Here is an 18,087-nt window from a genome sequence, read left to right on the forward strand (position 1 = left end):
TTACCTCCAGAACAAAAATGAATGTGAAAACCACAGACATTGTGGCCAAAGGAAAAGTAACCGGGTGAAGTTCATCCCACTGTAACACACACAAAAATTAATTTATAATTTTAGTGCAGAAATAAAGCAAAAATGTTTTTTGCTGTAACCCTCCTCACCTTAACAGACAGAAGGACAGACTGTGCTAACACCAGCACTGCAATACCTCGCTTGAAAAAAGGATGTTGGGTAATGTCATACATTTTTGCACGGAATCCACCGTTTTCTGCAAATGGAAGAGAAGGAATTTCAGCTTTGAAAGAACAGAAAATTGGTTCTTTTCTGAATGATCCGGTGCTGTGGTTATAAAACAAAGACCTGGTTAAAATTCCCTGACCTTCACAATAATCTCTACGCTCTCCTTTATCATCAATTAAAAGACTCGCTGAGAGAAAACCATCTCAACTGTTCATTCAATGCACTCGGTAACAGCTTTACCCATGGCATTGCTTAGAGATCCGCTACATCATCATTTTGCTGTCTTTTAGCTAAAGGTCATTAGGTCATCACACACCGTAATCACAAGTTCATTTCAACAGCCACAAAGCGCAGACAGATTATTTGAAGCTGGTTTCAATGGAGTTGGAATTGATCTGGTTACTCTGACGAGTGCTGACTAAGGTATTGATTTTTTTGTTATTCCACGCAGCAGACTACCTGGCAGGAAGCACAAAGGAAGCTCCGCCTACTGCCGTCCACAGCTCTCTATATAGTAGCTATCTCTCGTTTTAATTCTTATATGGCATGCAATGAATTCTATTGCTGCCACGTTATTTTAGTGTTATTCATACACTATTATTGTTATTATATTATATTATTTATCAATACTTTAAATTATTTTTATATTTTAAGTATTTAATTTGAAGTTTAAGTCATTTGGTTATTAGCTTTCATCATGTTTATTAGTTTTTTTTTAAATTTAATTAGATTTATTTATTAATTTTTTTATAATTTAAGTACTTAATAATTTCAACTTATTTCAGTTAGTTGCTGAGGCAACATTTATTTTTAAGATTTTTTTTAAGTTTTAGTTTTTCATATAATAATTATATATATATATATATATAAAAATCATAAATTACTTCGAAAAATATTTAGCACACCTCTCCTGGCCAACTAACTAACTAATTAAATAAATGAAGACAGAAATAAATAAATAGTTAAATAGTAGTTGTACTGTAGTAGTTTGAGACTGCTCTGCCCGGTTAAATATATGGATGTTAATTATGCTTGATAGTGGTAGAAAAGAAAGAAAGGAAGTAAACCATTATTCGAATTTTAAAAATTTAATTAGAAAGGTTGTGTTACTTGCAGTGTGGCCCACATAATGCATTTTGTTTTGTTTGAACAAAATTCAATTTCAGTTATCTGTACTGGAGGAAGAGCACGCTGCTTCCATGCTGATAGCGAAAAGCCATTGGTTCAGCCCATTTTTTATTGGTTTTTCTATTGGTTAAAAAGATAACTGAACAACTCAGATGTACTTAATGACTGAAAAGGAATAGAAAAGTACCAAAAATCTGTCCAATGCAGCCTTTGGAGTTTGGTTCAAAACAATCAAATATGCACACTTGTCGGTAGATTGGAGCATTATTTTGTGTCTAATTGCCACATAAAATATGCCTGGATAATTGCCTACTATGATAATTGTTTATTCTTTCCTGCTGTTATGAAACATGTCTTTGAAGTATCTGTTTCCAGGCGAGCCAACGGCAGTCTAACATAAAAACATAACGAGCCACCACCGTCACCGCAGAGCCTGCGATGCCAAATCAATCAGTCAGTCAATCTATGGGAGACACAGAGAGAATCGCTCTTCTCTCTTTGGCTCCGAGGTGCCCACAGAGCCCAAAGTCATTCATACTACAGGCAGCTATAACTTCTGACTCAAAGTGGAATGGTTATTATCAAGTGTGTGATTGCCCTGGGGGTGTACCCACCACTGAAAGCTTAAATTTAGTTTGTTCTCTACTACAGTAGACGTGAGCTGATTAAATGCTTCAGGAAACACATGCAAAGCATGGATGGCTCATTAGCCAGGAGAGGAAGAGTGGAAGATGGAGGGAGAGATAGAGAGAAAGAAAGAGATGAGAGACTGAGAGGCTGCTGCTGATTAATACACTTGCTGCTCTGGTGACGTTTATCTGTGCACCACCAACATGTCACTTTGTGGCAGTTTGACCGTTTTGGAGGATTCAAATTCCTTTTGAAATAAGAAGCTTCAATTATCTTCAGATGTCTTTGACAGAGAAAATATGAGTATTATGGCTTTGAATCAAACGAACTGATGTAGTTTATACTTCACTGTAATTAAAATATAGCACTACATTGTTTCTCTTGCTACTTTTATATTCTCAAACACATGACGGCGCACAAACTATAACAGAGCTACATAATGGTGATGCACAAATTGACATTTCATGTCTACAGACCTAAAGAGAGCACTTACCTGGACGTGGGGGGAGGTGGAGGGGCTGAGCAATCTTCAGTCGACTTTTCAAATCTTCCCATCTCCTCTGATCCACGGTCAAAAGAGCAGTGCCCTAAACAAAAACATCCAACACATCTGATCAGGGGTCAGCCAACAAACCTACTGTAGCTACTAATCAACTAACAGGAAGAACAATGCCATACCTTATTTTCATTAAAGTTGGCTATGACAACTCCAACAAAAAGAGTGAGCCCAATCATACAGCCCAAGAACACAAAGACGTGGATGTAGATGCCATGAATCTGTTTTAAGAGACAATTCAAGGTCCTAAACAGTGCAGTCATGATCAATCATCTCAGTATACAGTTCAGAATCTAAATAAAAGTAACTTACCGGTCCTACTCTGTGTATGATGACGTCTCTCACCTCCACCCAGCCCTTCAGTGACAGCACCTCAAACAGAGCCAGCATGGCGTTGCCCACATTATCAAAATTAAAGTTTCGAGGGTTTGCCCTAAAAAGAGCAGTTCAAGAGATATTTGACATTTTTATTTCTGTCTGTTCTTAGGAAGAAAATATGTCACCCCTAAATCAAAAGTAAAATATAAAATTCTAGCTTGGAGTATTAAACATGTTTTAAATGTTTGATTTTCCATTTTGATTTTCATGAGCACATTTACTTTCTCCTTGCTCCTCAATCCCTAACTTTCTTTTATGAAAAAAATAAATAAATAATAATAATAAAAATAATAATAATAATTCTTATTACTGTAAGGCAGAAAAAATAATTACATATTATTTCAAATGTAAAGTATATGTGTACAGTATAATTGTAAGCATACAATGTATTTTCAGATGTATTTGCAAAGAATAGTTTCCATTATACTTTAGTATGTGATGGTCATAAAGATAATACCACAATGGAAAAATGTTAAAGACTCTAAAATGTTATTTTATTTTATTGAAATATGAACCAGGCATTAATTGTTTTTATTACACGGCTCTGTGGAATACTTGATTCTGATTGGTCAGTCGTGACATCCCGAGGTATGTTATCCCTGGATAACAACCGGTAAAAGCTAATAACACAGGCTCATCCGGGTAACAGCAGTCGGCACTGTACTCTTGCTTGAACTATTTTTTCTTGGTGGAAGTTTTGCATTTGTTAAGCTAATAAAATATTAAAACTTGATTCAAAATGGTGTACAATTGTTTAATTATGTCATTGTGGTATCGCGGACTCGCTCTCGTTTCATACAAATGCAGCTGCTTGCCATTTTGCTACGATTGTTTTGTACGCTGTAATGGATAATAAGAGAACTAACAAACTGGTAAGGTTTTAAAACATTTTCGTCTTAATTCTTTTATTGCCTTAATTATTTTGTGGTGAAATGTTGTGTAATAAATGGTTTGACTGCACCCTTTTCCTTAAATGTCCGTTTAGTTTGAATTTGCCACTTGCTCTATCTCTTATCTATCTCTTACGAATCACATTTAAAGCAATGACATGAAACCAAGAACATTCAGAAAGCATTTTTAAAATGTGACTCAAAACTTAATTTTGTCAACTCATCTTGTGAGTTAAAGATAAAGTACCACTGCTCTTAAAACGTAAAAAAAGAAAAACAACAAGCGGGAAAAAAAACTTCAGCTGTACCCTTCTTATAATCTCAGGTATAAAACGTACCAAAATTTTATGGTGTCTATCTGCCTGTCTCTGTCTGTGAGTGAGTGTGTGAGTGTGAGAGTGTGAGTGTGAGTGAGTGAGTGTGTGTGTGTGTGTGTGTGTGTGTGTGTGTGTGTGTGTGTGTGTGTGTGTGTGTGTGTGTGTGTGTTTGTGTGTGTGTGTGTGAGCGGACTGGAGACACACTGCTCTATGGGCTGAACACGAACACAATACCAAGAGGATCAAACGCCTTGCTCTTTTCCTGTTACCACGCAAAACGCTCAAAGATAAAAAAGCAACAACCTTTCTCTCTCTCTCTCTCTGTTATTCAGCATTAGCAGAAACCTTGCTTGCTCTAGAACGACTATGGACCCATGTGTGTCTTTTGCTGGTCTTCATTATTTAATGTCTCACAAATAATTTGCCATTGTGTTGCCACACATCTCTGGAGCAATAACAGACTCATTGGTGTGTGGGTGTATGATTGTGTTGTTTGTGTTTATGCCTGAGGGAAGGATATATCAGCCCCCTGCTCTGTGCCCACGACAACTGCACTGCAACACTGACTATTGCTTATGGGGAAAATACATATGAAAGATGATGAAAGTGTGGTGCTGTTTATCCAATGAAAGCATTTATCATACTGGTTTGTGCTGTCACAGATGAGATGTTACTACAGTGATTTCTCAAAAAGACCTCAACACTGAAGGTGTGACAGGTTCAGTTTGTGTTGAATTATTCTGTGCTTTTAAATGAAACTGAATTCTATTCATTTGTGAAAAAGTTTTTCAAATTCTCAAACTATAGTCAAATAAATATCAAAAAGACATTTTTATAATGCATTATTGTTCACTAAATTTGAACATCTGAAAAACAAACAAACAAAAAGCTATAGAGAACATTCTTTTCCATTTCATACCAAACTCTTGGCACCCAGAATCCTGGTTTCTTTTCGCCTGGCCTGAGCTTTAAATTCAGGTTCTTTGAAATGCTCACATTGATTCTAAAGATGCCATGGCAGTCTTCCTGAAAAAGTCAACAAAGCACAAAATTTCAGTGAAGTACAGAAGATCCTCCACTCCGACCTTAGTTTGGAAAGTTGTAAGAATTACATCGTACCTTACTGGAGATATGGGGATCATTACATTTGGCAAGTTTTCCAGCAAAGAGTTGTACCCCGAAGGTTGCAAACACCAGCATTAGTGTCAGAAGAAGAATAGAGACCTGTTTGGGAAATCAATAATCCGGTCTAAAGCAAAATGACTTTCCCATAAAATATGTTCAGTGCATTACTCTCATATACAGTTACCCTATAATAAGCTCAAATAAAGGTACCCAAGGGGAGCAAAGCTTTAATAAAGAAGGTCCATAAAGAAATCTCCTACACAAATACTGCTGAGTTAATGCATTGCATTCCACTACTGCAAAGAAGTGAGCTTCTCGATTTTCAATTAAAGGGGTCATACCACAAAACATTTTATATCAAAGTGTATGTACTCAGAACACAAACCTCTTGTTCCAAAATATTATCTATTGAAACGATGCAAAAATTATAAATGCAAAAAAATGTTAAGAAAGCATAAAAAAGAACACAAAATATATATTTTTAGAAGAATTAACAAACAACCAGCCATCTCTGTTCACTTTTTATTGAACAACTACAGGCAGGAAGTGGGCTGATTTGTTCACTCACCAAGAAGATCTCTTTGAAACCCTTGATGACCTCTCGAACCACCTTCCTCATTTGGGGCACCAGTTTAAAGATACGCAGTGGGCGCAGGCAGCGTAGCATCATGAGGAGCTGGGCACCAGACTCAGGAGGCACATTGTTTGGTAGCCAGCATAGAAAGATCAGACTGATCTACAGAGTGGGCAGAAAGATCACCTTAAAGGGCACAACTCTTCATTTATTTCTGATCTTGAATGTGAAATCACTAACTGCAGATTATTTTTCCACTGCATATTTGCATTGCTTTATTAATATAAATGCAATAAGTATTACTCATGCAATAGTCAGCAGTGGAAGTGTCGGCTGTTCTATTAATTGCAAATAATGTTTGTGTGAGACAGGCAGAATTCTTCTGCAGTGAGTAAACAGGATGAAATTGATGTGACTTGGTCATTTAAATAAAACGCTGTTTATGGTCATTAAAACACAATCTTCAGAGCCTCATTAGAGAAGTGAGTAATCAGCTAGAAAGCTGTCAGAAAGTGAGTTTTTCACAGGAGAGCTGAGAATGGAGTTTTACTAAGTAGATGAAGATGTCCATAACGCCACCAAAGTCTCGGATGACTGCAGTGGGAGTGAAGAACAGACCATCTGCCATGATCTTCAGGTTCAGCTCAATGCTCATGAAGATGACGAACACGTATTCTCCGATCTGCAGGGAAAGGGGTGGTTTAGTGTACAAGAGAATACAATTTTTCATAAAGCAGCTTTTTATAAAAACTTAACTAAAGGTTTACAAGCTTTGTTCTAACAATTCTTTGTCTTCTGGTAAGATAGAGAAGATTTTGAGACTGGGAGTGTCATAACACAAAAACTAGCCAGGATAAAAATCTTTCTCTGTGCTCTTGACAATATCCTTATCAGGTAAAGATCAGGTCATCCTGGACTGTCTGAAGTGGAGTTTCAATCAGCGGTGTAGAAAAAGAGACAGAAGACTTTCAAGAGTGGCAGGTCAATCAGCCCCAACTTTCTGTTTCGGAAAGTACAAGATCTTTGAAACAGAGGCACCCTAAAAGCATTCACTTTCAAAGTCAACTTAAACGATCTCTAAAGTAGACTAAATCAGTGGGGATCATTATCAAATGTGCTCAAAAGGGCAAAACTAGTTAAGAGTGGCAATCAAAAGTGCTGGACTGCAGCAAAAGCGAGACATGATGACCAGCCTTCAGGAAAAAGATGAGGAACATTTACAGGGTGAAAAAGTTAGTTGGATGTGTGTGTGGGATAGAATGGTGACCAGTTGGGTTTAGAATACCTGCAGGGTAGGGACATGCATGACCCTAGTAAAAGGGGACTCAAACATCATGGAAATACATGAGCAAATGGTGGCCACGATCATCACCCAGTCCAGATAGGTTACCAAGCCCAGCAAATCACTGGAGAACACACACAGACACATACACATGCAAGGTTTAGTGCAGGTTAAATGTGCATTCTTCCTACATTTCAGTCTGAGCTTACGTAACTTTGTCTTAATTTTGCAGATGTTTTGAAACTGGTGAAATCCTGCTAGGACAATGAAGCCCAAAAGTTACCATCTAATCCCACACTAACCCACCCTGGCGTGTCTTACAGATCAAAACCTTCCAAAGCCCATTCTCATATTACATTTCGAGAATCAAAACAGATTGGGAATCTCAAGAAAAAATGTGCAGGTCATAATTTAACCCCAAAAATATTCAGAAAAATACCATTATTTCATGGCAATTAAGCACATTTCTCCCCTAAATTCTTCATTTTTTTTATTTTCCCATTATTTTATAATTAATGTACGGTTACACTTTATTTTAAGGTGCCCTTGTTACAGTGTAATTATATATTTAAGTACTGACTTATATTAATTAACTACATGTACTTACTATATGGTTGGGGTTAGGATTATGATTAGGGTTTGCCTTAGGGTTACTTGCATGTAATTATGCGTAATTTATTATTACAATAGTAAGTACATGTTACCTTTAACAAGGACACCGTAAAATAAAGTGTTACCTAATTTACTCATATTTTACAATTTAAATAATATATTATTATTTAATTTACATTACATCCATTTTAAATGACGATTTATTGCAAAAGAAAGATGTTTGTGTAAGCTGCAGTCCTTTTTTATATATTGAATTGTGTATATTACCAGGCTATCATGGGGCGAAGGCCCTAAACATTTATGGACTTACTATAATTGATGATATTTTGTGCTGTTCACTGCGCCTGTATTGGGATCCGTTTTTGACCTATTCATAAAAAGCCCATTAACACACATACAGACACACAATAGTTTGTGAAACAACATGGCATTTTTTCAGTGATTATGGTACCAAAGGATTAGTCATCTCATTGAGGCGTATGAAAATGCTGCTGTAACTAATAATATACTGCAGTGGATTTGTATTTGCTTTGTCTTACGCATTGAAACGGGCCCGCACAATCATTCTGCAAAAGTTTCGGAATCGATGCTCTCTACCAACAATGAAGAGTGGCTTGTCAAAGTATGGATGATTTTCACGGAGTTCCTCCTCTTGGACTTTTCTGGGGAAAAAACATTCTGGGCTTAACAATAAATCATTTTAAAATCTCATATTCAGCAAACACTGCTTTTATTATTTTTATTAAAGTATGGAAAAGATAGAAAGATATAGGATGCACAGAAGGGACCTTACAAGTTATTTTAGTGTACTGTATCTGTAAATCAGCTTAAATGTGATCTGATCTCTTTTACAGTCCCTCCTTGCCCTCTGAACACAGCAAATAAACACAGCCAATCTAAAACAAAAGCTTTGCTTCCCTGCAATATGTCTTGTTGTCATACACCAATGGCACTATGCCACCATCAGCATACAGTAGAAGAGAAAGATATGGTGTAATAACTCCCACATGGCATGTTTTGTTTGGGGGATAAGATCTGTTCGACTGACCGCATGCCAAGTAGAGTGTATGGAGTGTCATAAATACCGTTTCATTTCAGCCTGCTCCTTTTTCTCTTGTATCATCTTGATTTCACTGTCCTCCCGCTGGGCGTTACGGTAGCGGACCGTGCTGGAGTGCTGAAGAGTTCACACGCATGTCAGAGATCACAGATAGTCACAGATAGTGCTGTCAGCTATTACTTGGTGATATCTGAGTGTGTGTGTGTGTGTGTGTGTGGGTACGCACATCCTGAGTGAGTGTTTCCAGGGATTTCCCTCTACTGATTCTCTGGCTGGTAGAGCCATGTCTCAGGGACCTGGGCCAAAAAGAGCAGGTTAACGCACTAACATAATGTAGTGCAATTTATGGCTATACTGTACATCTATCAATTGATCCTTATATAAATTAAATAGATGAGTATGTGAAAGCATGTTAATGTGCTTTCCTAACCGGCGTTCTTGGCGGATGTGGTGCTGGACACTGAGTATGGATCTCTCTTTTGTTGGCTGACCCTCAAAAGAGCCACTCAGCATACGTTGTCTAGTGCAGGCTCTGAAAAAATTAACACAGAAAAACCATAACTAGGTCAATAGAAAAACAAAATCAAACAAACAACACAAACAGTGTAGTATTCTTTGAGAAAACTTGGATCCATGAGGAAATGTGCATGTCCATATTTGGGGATACTACAAATGTAAATAAGTTTTACTATACATACTGTAAATGTATAGGATTGTGTGAAGAGTATCAGTGAACAGCCCTTTAGCTGTGCCACTATTGTCTGTCATGTTCGCTGTTGTACAGCCGACACAGCAGATGGTTCTTATTAGCTAACACTGTGTTGTGCAGGTGGAAACAGTTCTAAGGAACGGGGCGCCCACGGAAACTAATTAATCTTTTTTCAGAGTGGTCAAATGTGACCTGTGGTGCACTAAAAATTCAGGCTAACAGTGAAGAGAAGATGAAACAGTAGGAGGGAATTAATCTCCTAGGAAAAATTTGGCATATTTAGTATTGGTATATGAGGTTACATATCTACTAGGCTCCACTTACACTTCTGCCAAAAATTACAAAACGTAGATGATAATCACTCAGTTGACTCCATTTACACTGAAGTAACTTTCTGTATGCATGTGGGACATTCTCAGCAAGCGACCCCATTTGTGTTTTCCCATGAGTTAATACTGATTTATTTAACAGCATACTGAATTTAGACACAATATTTGGTTGACTTAACTCTTTAAATTTACATTTTAATCATGCTATAAAGTTTAATGTTTAGTGCACATAATGAACTGAATTAAATAAACCATAATTTTATCTTTAAATGTAATTGGTTGGAATATCAAATTTCTACTCATTCATCACATTACATTTCAGTTTCATGAAATGCAGAAACAAATCTATTTAAACTGAAATAAAACCACTATACAGTACATAGTATAGTACAAGTTACTTTCGGCTTGAGGTCTGACTTTACTGTATGTCCAGCAGAGGTAATTTACCGGCATTTTTCTCACACAGACGGCATTGTTTTTTGAAGATGAACCATATATTGTGTTTGTGACAACTGCTTGAACAGGTAACAAAACATGCAGAACGAGTCTTTGTATAAAACCAAAACCAAAAATAAATAAATAAATGCAACACTGTTTAAAAGAACAAGAGATCTGTAAGAAGGAATAGTCAAGAAGCCCCTTGTGGTGCTTTCTGACAGTTTATTAAAGGCGAATCTTTCAAAGCTATGTCTGGAGATGAAATGTAACTGGTGAGGCTGTTGCTATAATTGGTAGTGGGAGATTGTTCCGCCGCTGTGATCCCATTGGCTGTTTATGCTCTAAATCAGTGCTGATCTACGTATGCTTTGAAAAGCCGTCTGCTCACCACCGCCTCTCTATTGTCCATTAATTGCAGAGTCATGTACCAGAACACAGCTAATGACAATTTCAGCTTCAAGAGAACACGTCGCCCTTATTTATGGCCACTCAGAGTGATGAGTGCCTGGCTGATGAGGGATGTGTGTGTGCCGATGTGTGTATGCAGACAGACTGAATGCCCCAGACGGCACAGACGACGTGGGATGGCTACTGATGTGCAGTCTGTCTGCTTAGCAAGAGGAGGAGGGGTGGACAAGGTGAGGTGTATGAGTGTGTGTGTATATATAACACAAGGGAGGTGGGGACGGCATCAACGTGATCTGAAACTTAACGACTGAGAGGAGAGCGGTTGAAGCAAAGTGTGGGAATATGGGGCTACATCGCTGCCAGATTTTTAAATATTAATTTGTTCATTCATGCTCACAGGTGACCCACTAATAGTTATATTGATATGGAGATGCCATTATCTGCTCTGACTGCTGGGCTGGCTGGATCGTGGAATCGTGGAAATGGAGGATCGAAATGGAGGATGGAGGATCGAAATCAAAACATATTCATCCTGCATAGGAATTAATAGCTGTGTCCGAAACCACTCCCTATCCACTATATAGTCACTATATTGGGTGTCAGCCATTTTGAAGTGCTGTCCGAATTCTGAATGAACTACTTCATTTCCTATTTCATTCACTACTTTTTACGCACAATGCATTCTGATTTCGAGTGTACAACCAATGTACACTCGCTGAAGTACTATTTCCCACAATCCAATGCAGAGTAGCGACGAGCTGGAAGAGAGAGCGGGAGCGAGTGAGTTTGAATGAGAGATGGCGTTTACATCTTTATTTCTGCTTTAACATTTATTTCATACATTATTTATATTAAAATATGTTATGTAGGCGATAACTCAGTTTAATATTTTACTAATTTACTGAGGTGGCACATCGTTGTTAACTTACAAAAATGATGACAATTTGGTGGATAGTTTAAAAATGTTTGTTAATCACCTGTAGGTAGCGTATTCGTTCTGATTTGAAATTAACGGTCACCCGTGGGTGCTCTACGACCATTAACGTTATCTTATCTGAGCTCAAAACGCTGCTCGGGAGAGTTTCAGGATACTAAAAATAATAAATATGTGTTAATGTATGTTTATTTTTTGTTCTCAGTATTTTAATAGTATGATTATGAACATAAAAGCATTACAAAACAAATAAATAATATACCATCAATGAAACCACATAGCTGACGCGGAGATATGTATAATTACAAACAATAAATCACGAATACAACACCAACTAATCTGTTCGCTCCTTAATATAAAAGTACATATGTGACGAAAATGTTTTTGCAACAGCTCCAAGTCTCACGCACAGTGTACGTCACCGTCCGAATCCATTCACTTATTTCTTTCACTCCTTTCTGATATAGTCCACTCAACTGCCACACACTATATAGGTATTAGTGAATGAGTGAACGAGTGAGCGATTTCAGACACAGCTAATGCGTTTTTGCCCAAAGCTGCCAGAGAACAAAGCAAAGCTCTATTACTACTCCTGCTGGCCCATCACATATCTGTAGTATGAATAAATATCTGGTAACCCTTTACAATAAAGCCTTTATGTATAATACATTATAAAGGGTTATTAAAGGGTATAATGCATTATAATTTTTCATAATTTGCGTTGTAATACATTATCCTGTTTGTAAATAATTATAACTGAATTTAAAAAGCATAGTGTAACAGTTAACTGATAAGTGTTATAATGTATTAACTGTGGTTACAATTATTCATGGGATTGTACAATGGATTATAAGGCGCATTACAGAGCATAACTAATGCATTAAAACTACTTTTATAATGTTATACATAAAGGCTTTAAGTAAATTGTTAGCAAATATCCTAATATAAATTAATTGGAAAATTTCAGGCTGATGGAAAAATCTGTCTCATTCAATAACACACTGAATTCAGTTATATGAATATAAAAATGTCAGAAAGTTATGACAATGAATATGTTTGCTCTAATGAAAAATTGATTAGCATTGATTTTTTTAAATGACTATATGGTAATAAATCTGTAGCCTTGCTAGGATGTGCATACTATAAGCAAAATATCAGTCACAGTCATTGAATGTTTTTTTTTTTATAAAAAATAATAGAAAATAAAATAAAATAAATAAAGCTTATATGTAATAAATTGATTTTAGAAATGCTGGGAGAAGATCACAAGCTCACCGCAAAATTTTATTGACAGTGGTTTCCTTTTCCATGAGGTTACGGGCCCGGATGCTAAATACTGACTTTCGGAGCTAGCAAGAAAAAACAGTTTAGACAGTAAGATGCACACAGGAGACACAGATCAATACACAGCACAATTCAGATGGATGTATTTGCAAACAGCCATTATTATATGGGTAAAGCTGAATTTGATATCAGCAAACAAAAACATCCAAATGTAATCAACGAAATGTAGATATGTAACTGCTGGTTATTTAAGTCTTGTTGCATGGGAAATAGATCTGTTCCTTTCAGAACACTCATGAATGTATTGTTCAGTCCCTGTGTGTATATAGGGGGCAGACCATGGGAGTTACGGAGTGTGGTACCTTCTGATCTATGTATTTATTATCCTCAATGGCAGACCTCTTGGAATGGTCACAGGATGAGGATGAGGCTGAGGGAAGGCGACGGAACAGACAGCTGGGGTCCTGCTGCTGTCGGTCGATGAACTGCTTCATGAAGCTCTCCCTGCGGCACACGCATAACCAAACAGTCACACACACCACACAAGGGACTTCACGCTTTCAGAGGATTCTTGAGGAGGAAGTAGGAGGCATGCAGTGTAGAGGAATAAGTAAGTAAAAGCCACCACCAAGAGAGTCAAATGACACCCTGTCTCATATATACTGTATGGTTTGGAAGCCTACTTAATGTAAGTTTTTTTTTCTCTCTCTATCTTCAACAATTCACAAGATTTGAGGTATCATTCAGTGCACACAGTACCTTATTCTGGGCACAGTGAAATCTGATGGCAGCTTGGAGATTTTCACCATCTGTGGTCGATTGGGGAACTTCTCAAAGATCCGTAATCGCAAAGGAAGTTTCTCTTTCGTATCAGCATTGGCTTCGCTCTGTTTCAGCTGTGGAGAGAAGCCAGAAGACTCACTTGAAACAAATGTCACATTCTGTGACTGAACTGAGAGACTCTGATGGGGCCACATTGTGTTTTCACACGTAGCCCTCAAAACATTTGGTGGACAGTCCAAAATTGACATAAGTTGTCCATCTCTACTTCTGACTGCCCCTTTTGAAAACTCAGCGGGTCTTCAAGTAGAATGCAAAGATGGTGAATTTTATATTCAGTTCCTCACTTCTGGTGGTGAGAGAGGAAGGGGTTAGTTTGTATGGTGCACTGCTCTGAATTAATGTGGCCCTCTGAGGCTTAACTGACTTTATGTGCCATAACCTTTTATCTTTCTTCATGTCTATCAAGCAACATAAAGGCCTCAGATGATTAGGCTAGAGCACGCTAGAGGATCACTTTTCATTCTCCTGTCAGAAGAGATGCATAATTAAAGTGAATAAGATCAAACTGAGATGACAGATTGTTTCAAATTTTCTAAACATGCATAAGAATGCACATTAAAAGAAATTCACTCAATTCCCTACAGTTTTAAAAACAAAAACATGTAATTACAGTTTGATTTACTAAAACAATAACCCTAATTTCTAACTAATTTAAATCTTAAATTCTTATTTAATTCTTAACATTATTTAAACATTTAATTATTTAAAACAATTTTGGAGAACAAGATGTTCGTTTGGCAGGATTTAAAAGCAAAATGTTATGTTAACAGAATGCTGTTCTGCTAGGTTGTCCACAGATGGCAGCAGTGCACAGTCTCAATGCAGTTATCCATCCATTACAACACTGGCCATTACAACTTCTTTTGCTTCAGGATCCACATTTTACACTGACATCAAATGGAAACCCAACAGTATAACTCAATATTTAAATGTATTATTTATTTATTAGACACAAAACAGCGATTGGCACAAACCATGTTTATTCTTATTTCAAGTGAACCCATATTTAATTTAGTATATATTCACAGTAAATAGTGTAGATTTGTTCATGGTTTCAAAAATGTAATCTTGGAATCTTTCTAATTTGTCTAGCTTCTACGTAGTGTCATAATTTTTTGTCAAAATACCATAGATAGATATATAGATAAATGCCATTGTAAGATCAGACAATCAGACAATGAAAGATATGGGATATGGGAAGTGTTCTTTATATGCCTATTTATTTTGCTATCCTCCTTCTACACGTGATTATATGGTTAGTTGTATTTTATTTTCTCGCAAACACTTATTGGTTCGCTATCTACCACAGCTGAAATATAATGTAATTCAACACAATGTGTATTAGGAAAGCAAAGCAAAACTGAAATATGTATTCAGAAATGACTTTCTATCAAAAATAACGGAGAGCAACTAATTTAATTACATATTTAAAAAATAATATTGGAATCCTTTTGCTGGAAGCGTGCGTCTGGACACCTGTAGATAAATATATAATGCATTCCTGCTTAGAAGAACCATCAACATTAGGTTCTTTGATGATAGTTTACCATTGGAAATAAACAGCTGACCTGGACCCTTCAGGAAATGAAAAGCATTTGGCAAGAGTATCCAAGAGGAACCGTCAAAAAATAGAAATGCAAATAATGTCATTGCATTATATTATTGTATTATGACTCATGATTTTTCTCATTAATTCTGATCTACTGGGATTTTCACGCACAACCATCTCTAGGGTTTTACAGAGAATGGTCCGAAAAAGAGAAAATATTCAGGGAGCGGCAGATGTGTGGACAAAAATGCCTTGTTGATGTCAGAGGTCAGAGGAGAATGGGCAGGCTGGTTAGAGATGATAGAAAGGAAACAGTAATTCAAAAAACCACTTGTTACAACTAAGGTATGCAGAATACCATCTCTGAATGCACAACACGTCGAACCCTGAAGCAGATGGGATACAGCAGCAGAAGACCACACCGGCCAAGCTGAAAAACTTATTTGCCGATATATCGCCAAGGCCGATATATCGGCCGATATTTGTCATTTTTCATATATCGGCATCGGCCAATAAGTTTTTCTGCTTGGCCGATGTGTTCGAGGCGGTACTTTTATTTTGACGGCGCGCCAGACTTTTATTTTGACGTCGCCGAGAACGGCAGCAGCGCCTGAGCACACAGTGCTCATTCTCCCTCTTGTTTACTGTCGTTGTTAACAGTTCTGTCTAATACAGATAGAAGTCTGTCTAATAATCAGATAGAACGGTTAAACAAAGGAATTAATGTTTACAGAAAGTATTATTACGATTGCTTTTATATTATTAGTAATAGAAAGGCAAACATTATAATACTTTCTCGTTTGCTGTCAGCATTAAGCAAATATGCATTTATATAATTTAAACAAATCTTTGAATGACTGATGAATAGGTTAATTTCAAAAACATTGAAAACTTAGTCGAATCCAGCTGTGAGATCTTGTGAAGTGTGTATTTTTTATCCAGCATGACCACGTGTTCTCTGTGTGACGGTAGGTCAGTGTGAATTGAATGCTATAAACTTTAAACTCGTGATTTCAAATTATGCTGTGCTTTATGCATTTGCCCACTGTCATATTCATATCATTTTCACTGTGTGCTGTATGTAAAATCAGTGTTACCCCGGCTTTATTTGAAAAATATGATTCCCACTGCACAAAAACTTCCTAGAATACTGAGTGCCCTGTTGGTTACAGTATTTACTTCCTTTTTAATTATATTTTTTTTATTAAATATTTATTTATTTATTTGTGAAAAATACTTTGTCATCTAAAGTATAAGTAGGTTTATTTTACAAATTTTTTAATCCATTGTCAAATTATTTCAAATTTCTTAAATATTAATAATAACAATAAAAATATATATATATATCGGCTTTATATAGCACCCCCCCCCCCCCCCCCCCCTGCTTTCCAAGATATCGGCATAGGCTGTCAAAAAAACAATATCGGTCTACCACTAATATATATTAATAAAAACGGGAGGGGACACACAACTTCACCTTTATCGCTTCCACGCTAAATTTTTAATTCCCAGTGATAACATATGTTCCGCCTCTACACCTAGATATTTAAGAAAGGGGTCCCAGATCCTATGAAACTGAAAGGGTTTATCTCTTAATGCTGAGTAGGCTTCGTTAGGGATAAGTCCCTTAGCGATACTTATCTACCGGGCCACCGAAGGGGTTATGGCTGTTATCCATTGCAACAAAATACATTTGCGAGCACAGTGTAGCAATATTTGCAAGTGCTGAGTACCTTTATTGCCATGAGGGTGGTCCTGTGTTAGGCCCAGTAGGCAGATCTTAGGTCCTAAACTGCAGAGGGCAGGAGAACAATTTCTCCATTCTAAAAAAACACCTGACCAGAACTGTTGGACCTTAAACACCCCTAAATGCAGTGTATGGGGGTTACCTCAGCATTATTGCATTTATTGCAGAAGCTGGATACAGAATAGTACTTAACTGAGTAAAAGTACATAGGGAAACCAACCATTTGCTTTTCTTCTTGCTGGAAAACATAAAAACAGTCTGGACTGAAGCAAAGTTGGATTTCCCTGTCTCCTATTCAGAAAAAAAATTGTCTACATTTGTTTTAGGGCAACTTTATTGTAAAAGAGTGTGTGTTTGAAACCTTACAGGTCCCCAAGGCTCCAATCAATAGCTCTACACTCTGCGTGGTGGCTTCAACTCTGCTCTTTACTTGGCAACAGCCTCTGATTAGCTCTCACAGAGAGACACACGACACGGAGCACTGCAGAGAGAACAGGCACTCCTAACTAATACCAACATAATTTGCATCCCTCTAGTATAAATATGTAATGTGAAGAATCCTCCCAGCTTTGCAATGCCACACATCAGCCCCCCTGTTTATTCCAATCTGGTAGCTAAAACAAGTGTTTGTACAATTAATCACAATAGATTCAAAATTTGAAGACATTTTTAGGTAACTGATATTTTAAAGCAAATTTTTACCCAAAAATAAAGATGGTTTCAGTATTTACTGACCCTCGTGTTTTTCCAAACCTGTATGACTTTTAATAACGGTGAAAAGAATACATAACTTCAGTGGCAATCTCTTAATCGCATACAAGTGTGAACGAAAACTTAAATGTTAAAGCGCCCCTATTATGGGTAATGAAAGGTTCATATTTTGATTTTGGGAGTCCCCAACAACTTGTTGACTTGCATGCAAGGTCAAAAAACACTTTCATTGTCTTATAATATGCATTTATTTCTACCTTACTTGCTCAACGATTAATTTTTCAAACCCCTCCTTTGTGCGATGCTAATCTGTGGTGATTGGTCATTTTCATTTCAACATGCCTGT

The 18,087-nt window shown here is 37.0% G+C and overlaps 1 protein-coding gene across 5 annotated transcripts in view; it reads right to left on the reverse strand.

Annotated features, from left to right (window-relative positions):
* LOC109063762 (sodium leak channel non-selective protein-like) overlaps nucleotides 1-18,087 on the reverse strand; it is an 80,104-nt gene that overhangs the window by 9,867 nt on the left and 52,150 nt on the right. For all 5 annotated transcript variants that reach the window (XM_042731401.1, XM_042731400.1, XM_042731398.1 and 2 more), the window contains 18 exons: nucleotides 13,651-13,787; nucleotides 13,254-13,395; nucleotides 12,883-12,956; nucleotides 9,220-9,321; nucleotides 9,016-9,085; nucleotides 8,815-8,906; nucleotides 8,269-8,391; nucleotides 8,040-8,096; nucleotides 7,121-7,241; nucleotides 6,386-6,517; nucleotides 5,830-5,997; nucleotides 5,256-5,360; nucleotides 5,056-5,162; nucleotides 2,864-2,984; nucleotides 2,674-2,772; nucleotides 2,489-2,582; nucleotides 159-265; nucleotides 5-79 (listed from right to left, as the gene is read on the reverse strand). In XM_042731401.1, the coding sequence (XP_042587335.1) occupies nucleotides 5-79; nucleotides 159-265; nucleotides 2,489-2,582; nucleotides 2,674-2,772; nucleotides 2,864-2,984; nucleotides 5,056-5,162; nucleotides 5,256-5,360; nucleotides 5,830-5,997; nucleotides 6,386-6,517; nucleotides 7,121-7,241; nucleotides 8,040-8,096; nucleotides 8,269-8,391; nucleotides 8,815-8,906; nucleotides 9,016-9,085; nucleotides 9,220-9,321; nucleotides 12,883-12,956; nucleotides 13,254-13,395; nucleotides 13,651-13,787 (1,926 nt within the window). The remainder of the gene's footprint in view (nucleotides 1-4; nucleotides 80-158; nucleotides 266-2,488; nucleotides 2,583-2,673; nucleotides 2,773-2,863; nucleotides 2,985-5,055; nucleotides 5,163-5,255; nucleotides 5,361-5,829; nucleotides 5,998-6,385; nucleotides 6,518-7,120; nucleotides 7,242-8,039; nucleotides 8,097-8,268; nucleotides 8,392-8,814; nucleotides 8,907-9,015; nucleotides 9,086-9,219; nucleotides 9,322-12,882; nucleotides 12,957-13,253; nucleotides 13,396-13,650; nucleotides 13,788-18,087) is intronic.

This window comes from Cyprinus carpio, chromosome B9, assembly GCF_018340385.1.
Source record: "Cyprinus carpio isolate SPL01 chromosome B9, ASM1834038v1, whole genome shotgun sequence".
NCBI lineage: Eukaryota > Metazoa > Chordata > Actinopteri > Cypriniformes > Cyprinidae > Cyprinus > Cyprinus carpio.